Here is a 12,500-nt window from a genome sequence, read left to right as displayed (position 1 = left end):
CTCTGCATAGTGGGAATGTGTGTGCAAAATGTCACGGAAATCGCACGCTGTGTTCATGATATGAGGTATTTTGTTCAAAACGGAACACTCCTGAAAACTTTCGAAGCCAATCTTAGCCAATCAGGATGGAATATGAAAAGTCTGAAAGACCCGTTTTGTTTAATGACTGATGACCTTTGGACACAATCTGTAGGAGTACTGTCAACTTATTTGTTTTGCAAAAATTGGCCTCCTGGTGGCGCTATAACAGGCCCATGTGAAACATTTGAGGCAGAGGTTCTGCCCCAAATGCTAGGCCTACATTTATCCTTCAAGTTGTTTTTACCCTCAACATTTGTGGAAATAGAGGTTTAGCAATTTGTTAGGTGGCCAGTGTTGTCAGGGGCTGACTGTTTTTTTTTTCTCCTATATTTTCCAATTTAATTCTGTATTCCAAACTGTTTCAGTACTCATTTGCAATACTGTCGACATCATGATACTGACATGATAATGAACATGATACTGACCATGCTACTGACATGCTACTGACCATGATACTGACCATGATACTGACATGACATTGACATGATACTGACCATGATACTGATCATGACACTGACATGATACTGACCATGATACTGACATGATAATGACCATGATACTGACCATGATACTGACATGATACTGGCATGATAATGACCATGATACTGACATGATACTGACATGATACTGACATGATATTGACCACGATACTAACCATGATACTGACATGATACTGACCATGATACTGATCATGACACTGACATGATACTGACCATGATACTGATCATGACACTGACCATGATAATGACCATGATAATGACCATGATACTGACCATGATACTGACATGATACTGACATGATACTGACATGATGATGACCATGATACTGGCCATGATACTGACATGCTACTGACAATGCTACTGACATGATAATGACCATGATACTGGCCATGATACTGACCATGATACTGACCATGATACTTACATTATACTTCTTGGCAGGAAACAGCAATTTGAGCCGTTATTACATTATGAACTGTTATTATGAGCGGCTACGCACAGTTCTTAATGTAACACATTATTACATTATTACATTATGCAAAAATCTGTTATTACGTTATGCGCTCATGATTTTATTACATAATGAGCTGATTATAACATTGAGCTTTTATTGTCTCCGCCAGGCCGTAAGGCATGGCGAGAGAGTATGTTTTACCCTCCGTCCGTGTGTCCGTCCGTGTGTCCGTCCGTGTGTCCGTGTGTTACCACCAAATCTCCGGCACCGTTGGCCCGGTCGCTGCGAAACTGTGCACACACACTCCCTGGATGCCAATTCAGAACCTCTGCCTCAAATTTTTCACATGGGCCTGTTATAGCGCCACCAGGAGGCCGATTTGTGCAAAACCCATTTTTTCACATTATTCCTACAGTTTTTAACCAAACGTCATGCAAATCGGTACACAGTATCTCTATAGTCATGTGATCAACCCTGATCTGTCCGATTTCCCATATTCCATCCTTATTGGTTAAGGTTGCCATCCAAAGTTTGCAGGATTGGTCCGTTTTGAACAAACTGCCTCAAACCATGAACGCAGCGTGCGAATTCCGTGAAATTTCACACGCACATTCCCACTAGGCCGAGGAAGAAATGCCACCCTTTTCACATTGGCCTGTTATAGCGCCACCAGCAGGTCTAATTTAGCAAAACACATTTTTGGAACAAAATGCCTCAAATCATGAATGCAGTGTCCGATTGCCGTGAACAACCTAAGAATAAATGGCACCCTTTTCACATTGGCCTATTATAGCGCCACCAGGAGGCCACAATAACGTATCTGACCTGGCGGAGACCTGTGCTCTGAGGAGCACTTTATCTAGTTACATTTAGTTTATTACATTATGAGTCATTATTACATTATGAGCCATTATTGTCTCCGCCAGGCCGAAGGCATGGCGAGAGAGTATGTTTTACCCTCCGTCCGTCCGTCCGTCCGTGTGTGTGTGCGTGCGTGTGTCCTGTCTGTGTGTTACCAGCTAATCTCCGGCACCGTTGACCCGGTCGCTGCGAAACTGTGCACACCCACTCCCTGGATGCCAATTCAGAACCTCTGCCCCACATTTTTCACATGGGCTATTTATAGCGCCACCAGGAGGCCGATTTGTGCAAAACCTCTTTTTCCCCATTACTCCTACAGTTTTCAACCAAACGTCATGCAAATCGGTACACAGTATCTCTATAGTCATGTGATCAACCCTGATCTGTCCGATTTCCCATATTCCATCCTCATTGGCTAAGGTTGGCTTCCAAAGTTTCCAGGATTGGTCCGTTTTGAACAAACTGCCTCAAATCATGAACGCAGCTTGCCATTTCCATAAACTTGCACACACACATTCTCACTAGGCCGAGGAAGAAATGCCACTTGACATGTTTCTAATCAGCCTCATGGTGGCGCTATAACACGCCGATTTGCATTTTTAACTATAACTGCACCGATCTGCGTGAAACTTTGCACGCACACTCCCTAGAGACCAAGGAAAAACATCTGCACTGCATTTTTCACATCTGCCATTTACAGCGCCACCAGGAGGCCGACTTATGTACAATACATTTTTGGATATTATTCATTCAGATTCTGTCCAAAAATCACGCATATTGGTACACAGTATCTCCATAGTCATGTGATTCTGATGGATCTGTCCGATATTTCATATTCCATCCTATTTGGCTTACAGTGGCTTCCAAAGTTTGCAGGATTGGTCAGTTTTAAACAAAATGCCTCAAAACATGAATGCAATGTGCAATTTCCGTGAAAGTTTGTATGCAGATTCCCACTAGGCCGAGGAAGAAATGCCCCCCTTTTCACATTCACATTGGCCTTTATAGCGCCACCAGCAGGTCTAATTTAGCAAAACACATTTTTGGAACAAAATGCCTCAACTCATGAATGCAGTGTCCCATTGAAAGGCCTAAGAAGAAATGCCACCCTTTTCACATTGGCCTATTATAGCGCCACCAGGAGGCCACAATAACCTACCTGACCTGGCGGAGACCTGTGCTCCGAGGAGCACTTTTTCTAGTTACATTATGAGTTGCTACATAGTGTTCTGTCCAGTTCTGTTCTGAGCCTCTCTGGTGCTTGGCTAAAGCGGAGCCTCTCTTAGCTCATCTTACAGTGCGTGTGTGCCTTGTTTACGCTTTTGGTGGCGGTGAAACCCCTCTCTCCTCACTCCCTCACTCCCTGCCTACTGGTATATAGGCAACTGCGCTATTTTGTACTACATTTTAATTAGTTGTGAAATTGATAAATAAATATTTCCTAACTTCATTAACTTGACCCTTTCCAGTTTGAAGCCTTATTTTTTAGCTGCTTCTGCCTTGAATTATAAATACAACTAATATTCTTTTTAAAACTGGAAACACCCAAAACATTACTTATTTTCTATCAATTATACACCCGATTAAGCCTTGAATTCATGGAGATTCTTTAGTTTTTGTCACATTCCTAAGCCAATAATTTGATGACCGGCGGAAAGATGCTAATGTCTCCGGTAGTAGACTCAAAGTCGACACTTTGAGTCTCCTACCGGACCCGCCGCCGGTCATTAAATTATTGGCTTAGGAATGCGACAAAAACATTTTGCCGGTGAACTATCCCTTTAAGGTCTGTAGGTAACCATACCATGCTATAGTTGCTGTGTGCATGAATGTACATTTATTGTCCAATGTTTCTCTTAAATCTGGAAACAGGTCAGTGGTCCCCCTAGTTGCAGCGTGGTGGTGGTCTTGTAGCGTGGTCGTGAACATTACTGACTTTTGTAAAATAATTACAAAGGTAAGTTAATTAAAAACAGAGTGTCTCATTGTCAACGTGCACAGATAGTTCCTTTTTTCATAAACTCCACACCTTGTTACTTACCTAACTATTATTATGAATAAATATTGGACAGGGAGGCCATGCTGTTTCTAGACTCTCTTTCTTGTTAGTAGAGAAAAGGGAACCAAGAAACAGGGGTAGTGGTGTGCTCAACTCCAAAGCTGCAAGGTGTGAAAAGACAAAGAGGCACCACACACGGTCTGCATGGCTGACCACAAGAGTGAGGGGGCGTATGTGTAATAATACACAAGTGGATCCGAGAAGCCCTGTTCTCAGCACTGAACAGAAAAGCACCGTTTTCCGTTTTCACAGGTGCCAGGTGTGAAAGGACAAGTGACACCTACATTTCTGAGTAGCTAACGACAAGAGTGCGGGTGTGGGAAACAGTGTCACAGTTCCATTTACATTTACCCTTAAACTGGCTGACCCAGCAACCCAGCGTCACCTTCGCTCTTTGCCATTGCCCTTGAGCTGCGAACGGTTGGGATTTGCAGGCAACAAGCATTTCATTCAAATAGGTGACAACTGTCATAAATGAATTTTATACGTGATACATACTTGTGTTTGTCTCAGACCCTGAGCAGTCTCTTCAATCCTTATTAAAACTAATGATAAGTTGTCATCTATTTCAGGCTATAAGGGGAATTGGTCAAAGTCCGAGGCCCTTCCTCTTACTCCATATTTTCCCAAATCCCTCTTTCAGTTGGTCTCCTTTGACTGACTCAAAAAGGGCATAAAATACATTAGCCTATAATTCTACAAAGCTCTGTGCGTGCATCTGTGCCCAAAATCTCTTCTGCCCGGTTCTCCTGAGTGGCTGGAGCAATTGATCTGCATTTGCACACAGCCATTGACCATTACCATGTGCACGGAACACCGAAGCCCGTTTTCCGCTTTCCCTAAATGTCAGCTGTTTGTTAGCGTTTTTGTGTTCGCTGGCTCCCGGGTTGCCAAATCATGTGCGTGAAACAAGCGCCGGTGTTGCCACATCCGTGAAACAAGCGGACCATGCTCATATCCCCCGACGGGTATGGTCCAGTGGGTATAATCCCTAATATTATGGCATGTTCCTTGAGGCCCCGGATTCCAGTGTATCCTCGCTTAAACTATCATGGGAAAAATGACTTAAAGGTTGAATTTACTGAAGAATATTGGATAAACATTCAATCTGTCAAGATAAAAGATGTCAAGAGAACATAGTGCAATTCAATTTAACATCTTTAATATATTGGATGCCATCTAGGCTGTATAGGGTGGGTGTTATTAATGGCCATGACTGTACTTTAGTACAGAAGCTGCCAAAACAAATCAGGATTTGTTGTCAGCTACATTTGAAAGTTGGAAAGATATCAGGTTTTCCTCCAGTCTGTTTATTTTGGGTTACCCTGCTATGTTGGGTGATGTAGCCTACTACTGTATCCACCTTTAGTTGATTGGAATCATTCTGCTCTCAAGTTGGGAGGAGCCTTCCTGATAAAGGAATGGAATACCTCTGCACCAGTGACCTCTCTTGGCGTGCGTGCGTGCGTGCGTGTGTGTGTAATTATTTAGAAACCTGTGTCTCAAACCACTAGCTGATACAGGAACCACATGACACACAAACTGAAACTAGATGAGAAAGTCAAGAGACAGATTAAGGAAATGTTTGCATGCAAATAAAAGAAAACAATTATTTGTATTCTTTGGTTATTGGCACATACAATACAGCCTTCAGCAGCAATATGTGAAATTGTCCTCTTTCCCTTTAGGGAAGATTTAAAAGAAACAGGAACTGTTACTCTTAAGGAATGTAGGTAGCCCATACCATGCTATAGTTGCTGTGTGCATGAATGTACATTAATTGTCCAATGTTTCTCTTAAATCTGGAAACAGGGCAGTGGATCTCCCCCTAGTTGTAGCGTAGTGGTGGTCTGACAAAAGTCAGTTAATATAATACAGAGTGGCTAATTGTCAACGTGCACAGATAGTTTCTTTGTTCATAAACTCCACACCTTGTTACTTGTAACTACTATTATAAGTAAAGATTGGACAGGGAGGCCATGCTGTTTCTCTCTTTCATGTTAAAGTAGAGAAAAGGAAACCAAGAAACATGGGTAGTGATGTGCTCAACTCCAAAGCTGCAAGGTGTAAAAAGACAACAGTCTGCATAGCTGACCACAAGAGTGAGGGGGCGTATGTGTAATACACAAGTGGATCCGAGAAGCCCTGTTCTCAGCACTGAACAGGAGAAAAAAGCACCGTTTTCACAGAAAGGTGCCAGGTGTGAAAGGACAAGAGACACCTATATTTCTGAGTAGCTGACGACAAGAGTGAGGGCGTGGGAAACCGTGTCACAGTTCCATTTACATTTACCCTTAAACTGGCTGACCCAGCAACCCAGCGTCACCTTCGCTCTTTGCCATTGCCCTTGAGCTGCGAACGGTTGGGATTTGCAGGGAACAAGAATTTCATTCAAATAGCTGACAACTGTCATAATTTTTTTTTTTATTGATAAGTTGTCATCTATTTCAGGCTATAAGGGGAATTGGTCAAAGTCCGAGGCCCTTCCTCTTACTCCATATTTTCCCATATCCCTCTTTCAGTTGGTCTCATTTGACTGGCTCAAAAAGGGCATCTTAAGCCAACATCTTAACCACTAGTTGCAAGGATATTAGGCTTTTTGACCATCAGGCAGGCATGATGTGATGTGTGTATTTGCACTCAAGTCTGTCCTTGTGCATGACAGTCCAAGCACCCATTCAGGGAAGATTTAAAACAAATATAGGAACTGTTACTCTTAAGGTCTCTATGTAACCCATACCTGGCATGCTATAGTAGCTGTGTGCATAATGGGTGCATTTCTCCTTTCCGACATGTCGCCTTTCCGACGTTGACGAACCCTATACCTAACCCTAACCCTAACCCTAACCGCACGCGGAAGCCACTAGTCGGAGTGGTGAGATGTCGGAATGGAGAGTGAACACCGTGCATAATGTACATTAATTGTCCAATGCTTCTCTTAAATCTGGAAACAGGGCAGTGGATCTCCCCGTAGTTGTAGCGTGGTGGTGGTCTTGTAGCGTGTTGTGAACATTACTGACTTTAGTAAAATAATTACAAAAGTCAGTTAATATAATACAGAGTGGCTCATTGTCAATGTGCACAGATAATTTCTTTGTTCATAAACTCCACACCTTGTTACTTATGTAACTATTATTATTAGTAAAGATTGGACAGGGAGGGCCATGCTGTTTCTAGACTCTCTTTCTTGTCAAAGTAGAGAAAAGGAAACCAAGAAACAGGGGTAGTGATGTGCTCAACTCCAAAGCGTGTGAAAAGACAAAGAGGCACCACACACGATCTGCATAGCTGACCACAAGAGTGAGGGGGCGTATGTGTAATTGTGTGTGTGTGTGTGTGTGTGTGTGTGTGTGTGTGTGTGTGTGTGTGTGTGTGTGTGTGTGTGTGTGTGTGTGTGTGTGTGTGTGTGTGTGTGTGTGTGTGTGTGTGTGTGTGTGTGTGGGTTCTGCACACCGGCTCTCAATGCTGATGAGGCTGAACTTGTACTCCGGGTTGGGGCCGAATCAAGGATGTCTCCATAGCTCCACAACTTGCTGTGCTCATCGCAAAAACAACCAGCGGAATGAGACAACATGACCTGCTGAAAACTCGAAGGACAAAACCCCAGGCCTACTCACCACATAAACACATGAACCTCATGAACTTACATAAGCTCGCACACACACACCTTCGCTTCCCTGCAACCCCCCCCCCCCCCCCCACACACACCATATTTATATGTGGAACAGAGTCAAACAAAATGTAATGCCTCAACTCCTACAATTCCAAGTGCTTATCAGGGTGGGGGTCCCTAGTTCAAATATGATTTTTTTTTTGGGGGGGGGGGGGGTCGCTGCCTGAAAAGGTTGAGAACCCCTCATGTAATGTATGGGCTGCACATGGGACCCATTCTGTAAGCAGGTTTAATTCACATTATATGCATTATTGCACTCCTTCATACATGCTCAACATGTTACTGTCACATGTGTGGCAGGAGTGTTGAACCCAGATGCAGAACAGAATAGGCAGGAGAAGCACACGTCTAATGCACAAGGATTTATTTAACATAACTGGACTGAACACCATGACAACATCTATTATTGAATGAGGAAAAGAAGGAACTGGGGGTTTAAATAGACACAGGACTAACTGGACACCGCTGAGAACCAAGGACAACTAGATAAAGTGCTCCTCGGAGCACAGGTCTCCGCCAGGTCAGATACGTTATTGTGGCCTCCTGGTGGCGCTATAATAGGCCAATGTGAAAAGGGTGCCATTTATTCTTAGGTCGTTCACGGCAATCGGACACTGCATTCATGATTTGAAGCATTTTGTTCCAAAAATGTGTTTTGCTAAATTAGACCTGCTGGTGGCGCTATAACAGGCCAATGTGAAAAGGGTGGCATTTCTTCCTCGGCCTAGTGGGAATGTGCGTGTGAAATTTCACGGAAATCGCACGCTGCGTTCATGGTTTGAGGCAGTTTGTTCAAAACGGACCAATCCTGCAAACTTTGGATGGCAACCTTAACCAATAAGGATGGAATATGGGAAATCGGACAGATCAGGGTTGATCACATGACTATAGAGATACTGTGTACCGATTTGCATGACGTTTGGTTAAAAACTGTAGGAATAATGTGAAAAAATGGGTTTTGCACAAATCGGCCTCCTGGTGGCGCTATAACAGGCCCATGTGAAAAATTTGAGGCAGAGGTTCTGAATTGGCATCCAGGGAGTGTGTGTGCACAGCTTCGCAGCGACCGGGCCAACGGTGCCGGAGATTTGGTGGTAACACACGGACACACGGATGGACGGACACACGGACGGACGGACACACGGACGGAGGGTAAAACATACTCTCTCGCCATGCCTTACGGCCTGGCGGAGACAATTAACACATGATTGGCTGGAACTGAACAAGACACAGGTGAACTACAATTGCACATACATACTGGTACTGGTACTGCATATCAAACTGGAGGTCCTTGAAATGAAGGAAGGTTGAGAATCAGGCTCTGTTCGTCTAGCTAAACTTAAGGACACATTTAGCATCCCCTTCAGAACGTTTCTTATAATTAATACATTTACATCATCCTTTTAAATATGTCTAAGAATAATCCTACAAAGGCTGTAAGGAGTGGAGACCAGGGTTTCCACTAGGCATTTTTTGGGCCGGCCACCATGGCCGGCAGGATTATATTTTACCGGCCAAAGAATAAATTTACCGGTGGAGACCTACTAGTTTTAGCAGCACAGACTGGCACATCATGATGCATGTAAAATGCATTGACCTGACCTCCTACCAGATGTAGTCCTGCTTATTTGTGTTGTGGCGCCACCTGGAGTATTACTGGTTGTATTGCACTCCCACTGACCCCAAGTAGGCTACTATCTGTTGCCCTGAGTGACTTCAGGGAAACAATCCATAGGGCCTATTGGACTCTTAAACCAGCCAAAGGTTGTTATGCTGTCTAGGACAGAGTTTAGCAAATTCATTCAAGTTCAGTAGTTCATGGCTCTCAATGCTGATGAGGCTGATGATTTATCCTCATGTCTATGTGATGTTTTTAGCTAAAGCAAACGTTACCAGATGTGTCTGTATCATTTAGCCTATAAGATACATGATGTTTGTGTGTTTACCTCTTATATTATATCAAGGAAGGAGACCTGCTTATCACTGTCAACTTATACTTACTACTACTATACTACTACCTAGCATCTTTACTTAGCCTTTACCACTCTTACTCCTTTACCTAGCATCTTTACTTAGCCTTTACCACTCTTACTCCTTTACCTAGCATATTTACCCAGCCTTTAACACTCTTAGTCCCCCAAATTTAACACTGAAGTGATCCTGATCTGTTGCTGATGTGAAACACAAACACACTTTATATTTTCTGTAAATAGTTGTGTCACTCACAGTGTATAATATAAGTGTATATATACAATATCATTGTAACACCCTGTCTTTATCATAGACATCGTCTAGAAACGTTTGGCCTTTCTTGACACAATGCTGCAGGAAGTAGGTTAGATTCTCTCTATGAATACAGTATATTTACAGCAAATCAACTACACAGCCTCTCTAAGAAGAAGAAGCTCCAAGAAAAACATATTGACCACTGGTACACACCTGCAATTCCAACATTTATTCAGCAATATGCATATATCCGTTCAAACAAGCAGTGGTGGAAAAAGTACTCAGATATTTGACTTAAGTTAAAGTATCAATACTGCAATGTAGAAATACTCTGTTACAAGTAAAAGTCCGGAATTCTGCATTTACTTGAGTGAAAGTACAAAAGTATTGGTATCAAAATCTACTTAAAGTACCAAAAGTAAAAGTACTCATTGTGCAGAATGTCCCATTTCACAAGTTCAAAATGTATACACATATTTAGAAAATAGCAGATTTTTCGCATTGCGACGCATCGTGAGCTTGCAGATCGGCTACTTTCAAATGGCCGAAGTATAGGGCTGAAGTGGGTAATGTATGATAATAATCAAAATATACAAAGTAACTCGTAACTAAAGCTGTAAAATAATTGTAATGGGGTAAAAGTACAATATTTGCCTCTGAGATGTAGTGGAGTAGAAGTAAAAGTATTGAAAATTGGAAATGCTTCAGTAAAGCAAAAAAAGTACTTGAGTAAATGTACTTAGTTACTTTACATCACTGCAAGCAAGTTGCACATCAAGGACAGATATGCCTAGACATTTGCACAGATTGTATTATTGATAGTGTTGATGCCAACTAGAGTAACAGCTGTTTACACTTTAGTTGGCAGCCATGATCTCGTCCATCCAATCACGCAGCACAATGATGCTGGAGTACACACCAGGCATGCTGGTAGGGCAGCCTGGCAAGCCCCAGGAGGTAACACCAACCAGGGTCCAGGCTCCATCCATCTTACACACCAGGGGACCACCAGAGTCACCCTGAAACAACAAGCAGTTGTGTTTGTAACCACTTAGACCACAGCACTTTGCTGAATTATTTTGAAAAGAGCAGATCTATAGATGGATTTCTTGTCTACCAACATTGAGACTGCACGTGCAGGTGCCTGTTTCATGTAATCAATTCACAACAGATCCCCAAACCTGTTGTTTTGGGGAGCGATGGTTTCAGTTCATTCAACCTTCTCTGTGTGTTGGCTAGTGAGACGCTCCTAGCGAGACATATATACTTCACCTCGCAACGGTATTGCGCGCCGAGAACAGCTGACAGACAAGCTCACAGCGCGTCGCGGATGCTACCGCTGGAGGTCTGCTATTCTCGTCCGTTCTCTGCACGCGACACCTTCGCACGGCGGAGCATAAATTAGGTTTGAGGGGATACAGCTCTGCGCCATCAAGCAGGCTTTAGTGCCGTGATCATAGAGCGCTCCCTCTGCGGCGACTGGAGGTGCATGGGGTTTGGGGACAACTGCTTTGAGAAACGCTATAATTGTTTAGACACAAGTTGACTCAACATAAACCAAGGTATATATTTCAAGAGGCGGAGATCTCCACACTGGGAGGAAAACAGTATCAGAACGTTTGATGCGATCGATGTATTACACGTTTGGCAACACATTTGGTTGTGAAGTGTAAGCATTCCTCTGTGTTTCATGTGTTCGCAAAGGCTTTCCAAACTCTAGTTCAGAGAGTCAGGACATCATCTAGAGATGCACAGGTTGAAAAGTTGTGAGACCGTCTTTCCGAAGCTCGGAATGCCATCCAAAGTGTACTTATCTCACCTACCCCTTTCTGAAGAAAAGTGTGGATGTTGGGAAGGAGTATGTATTTGCTCTTTACACTCACCTGGCAGGTGTCAGCTCCAGCAGCTCCGGCACAGAGCATCCGACTGGTGATCCGTCCAAGCCCGTAACTGTTGCACTTTGTGTCGCTGATGAGGGGCACACAAACCTGCTGCAGCTGGTCAGGGCTCCTGGGAGCTGGGAAAAATAAACAAAATTCATTTTGTCAAATGTCTTGCGCACACTGCCACTGACATTTACATTTACATTTGTTTTATTTTCTGAACAAGACGTTTCAAACTGATTGACAATTGCTGATGTTTTATATGTTGAATACATCTAAATCACTGTACTGGTACAATGGTCCAATCTGTGGTTTAGGGATGAAAAGTGTGTTTCCTGTCGTTCACTCACGTCGGTGGCTGGTCTGGCCCCAGCCAGTGGTCACACACTCCATGCCATTAGCGAGGTTGTCACTAGTCTCAGGCACACACACGGGGGACACGCGGTCGTTCATCTGGGCAGGGCTTTGCAGCTTGATCAGTGCGATGTCATAGTCAGTAGTTGCGGCGTTGTAGTTGGGGTGACTGAAGACCTACCAGGGAAATCACATCAATTCACACATCAAACATCAATCAACCAATTGTTTTACAATCTGGAGCCACGAACATAAAAAGGTATGCCAAAAAAAAAACAAGCAGGTAATGGAGATGACTCTGATAACAAATATAACAAAAATAACACCATAATGTTATGTCATGTCATATAAAACAAACGGCCTACCTTTCCAATTGTCATTCTCTGGATTTGTGTGTGTGTTAAATTGT

The 12,500-nt window shown here is 43.2% G+C and overlaps 1 protein-coding gene across 1 annotated transcript in view; it reads right to left on the bottom strand.

The window, feature by feature from the left end:
* Positions 1-10,568: 10,568 nt before the first annotated feature.
* LOC311045170 (chymotrypsin B-like) overlaps positions 10,569-12,500 on the bottom strand; it is a 26,643-nt gene continuing 24,711 nt past the window's right edge. The window contains exons 6-9 of the mRNA XM_084056981.1: positions 12,457-12,500; positions 12,088-12,268; positions 11,738-11,871; positions 10,569-10,873 (exon numbers count right to left, since the gene is read on the bottom strand). The exon at positions 12,457-12,500 is cut by the window's right edge and continues 29 nt beyond it. Of these exons, the coding sequence (XP_083913107.1) occupies positions 10,712-10,873; positions 11,738-11,871; positions 12,088-12,268; positions 12,457-12,500 (521 nt within the window). The 3' untranslated portion in view covers positions 10,569-10,711. The remainder of the gene's footprint in view (positions 10,874-11,737; positions 11,872-12,087; positions 12,269-12,456) is intronic.

The sequence above is a fragment of the Gymnoscopelus microlampas genome (genome assembly GCF_963454915.1).
Source record: "Gymnoscopelus microlampas genome assembly, chromosome: 5".
Taxonomy (NCBI): domain Eukaryota; kingdom Metazoa; phylum Chordata; class Actinopteri; order Myctophiformes; family Myctophidae; genus Gymnoscopelus; species Gymnoscopelus microlampas.
This window is presented reverse-complemented; position numbering and strand designations above follow the sequence as displayed.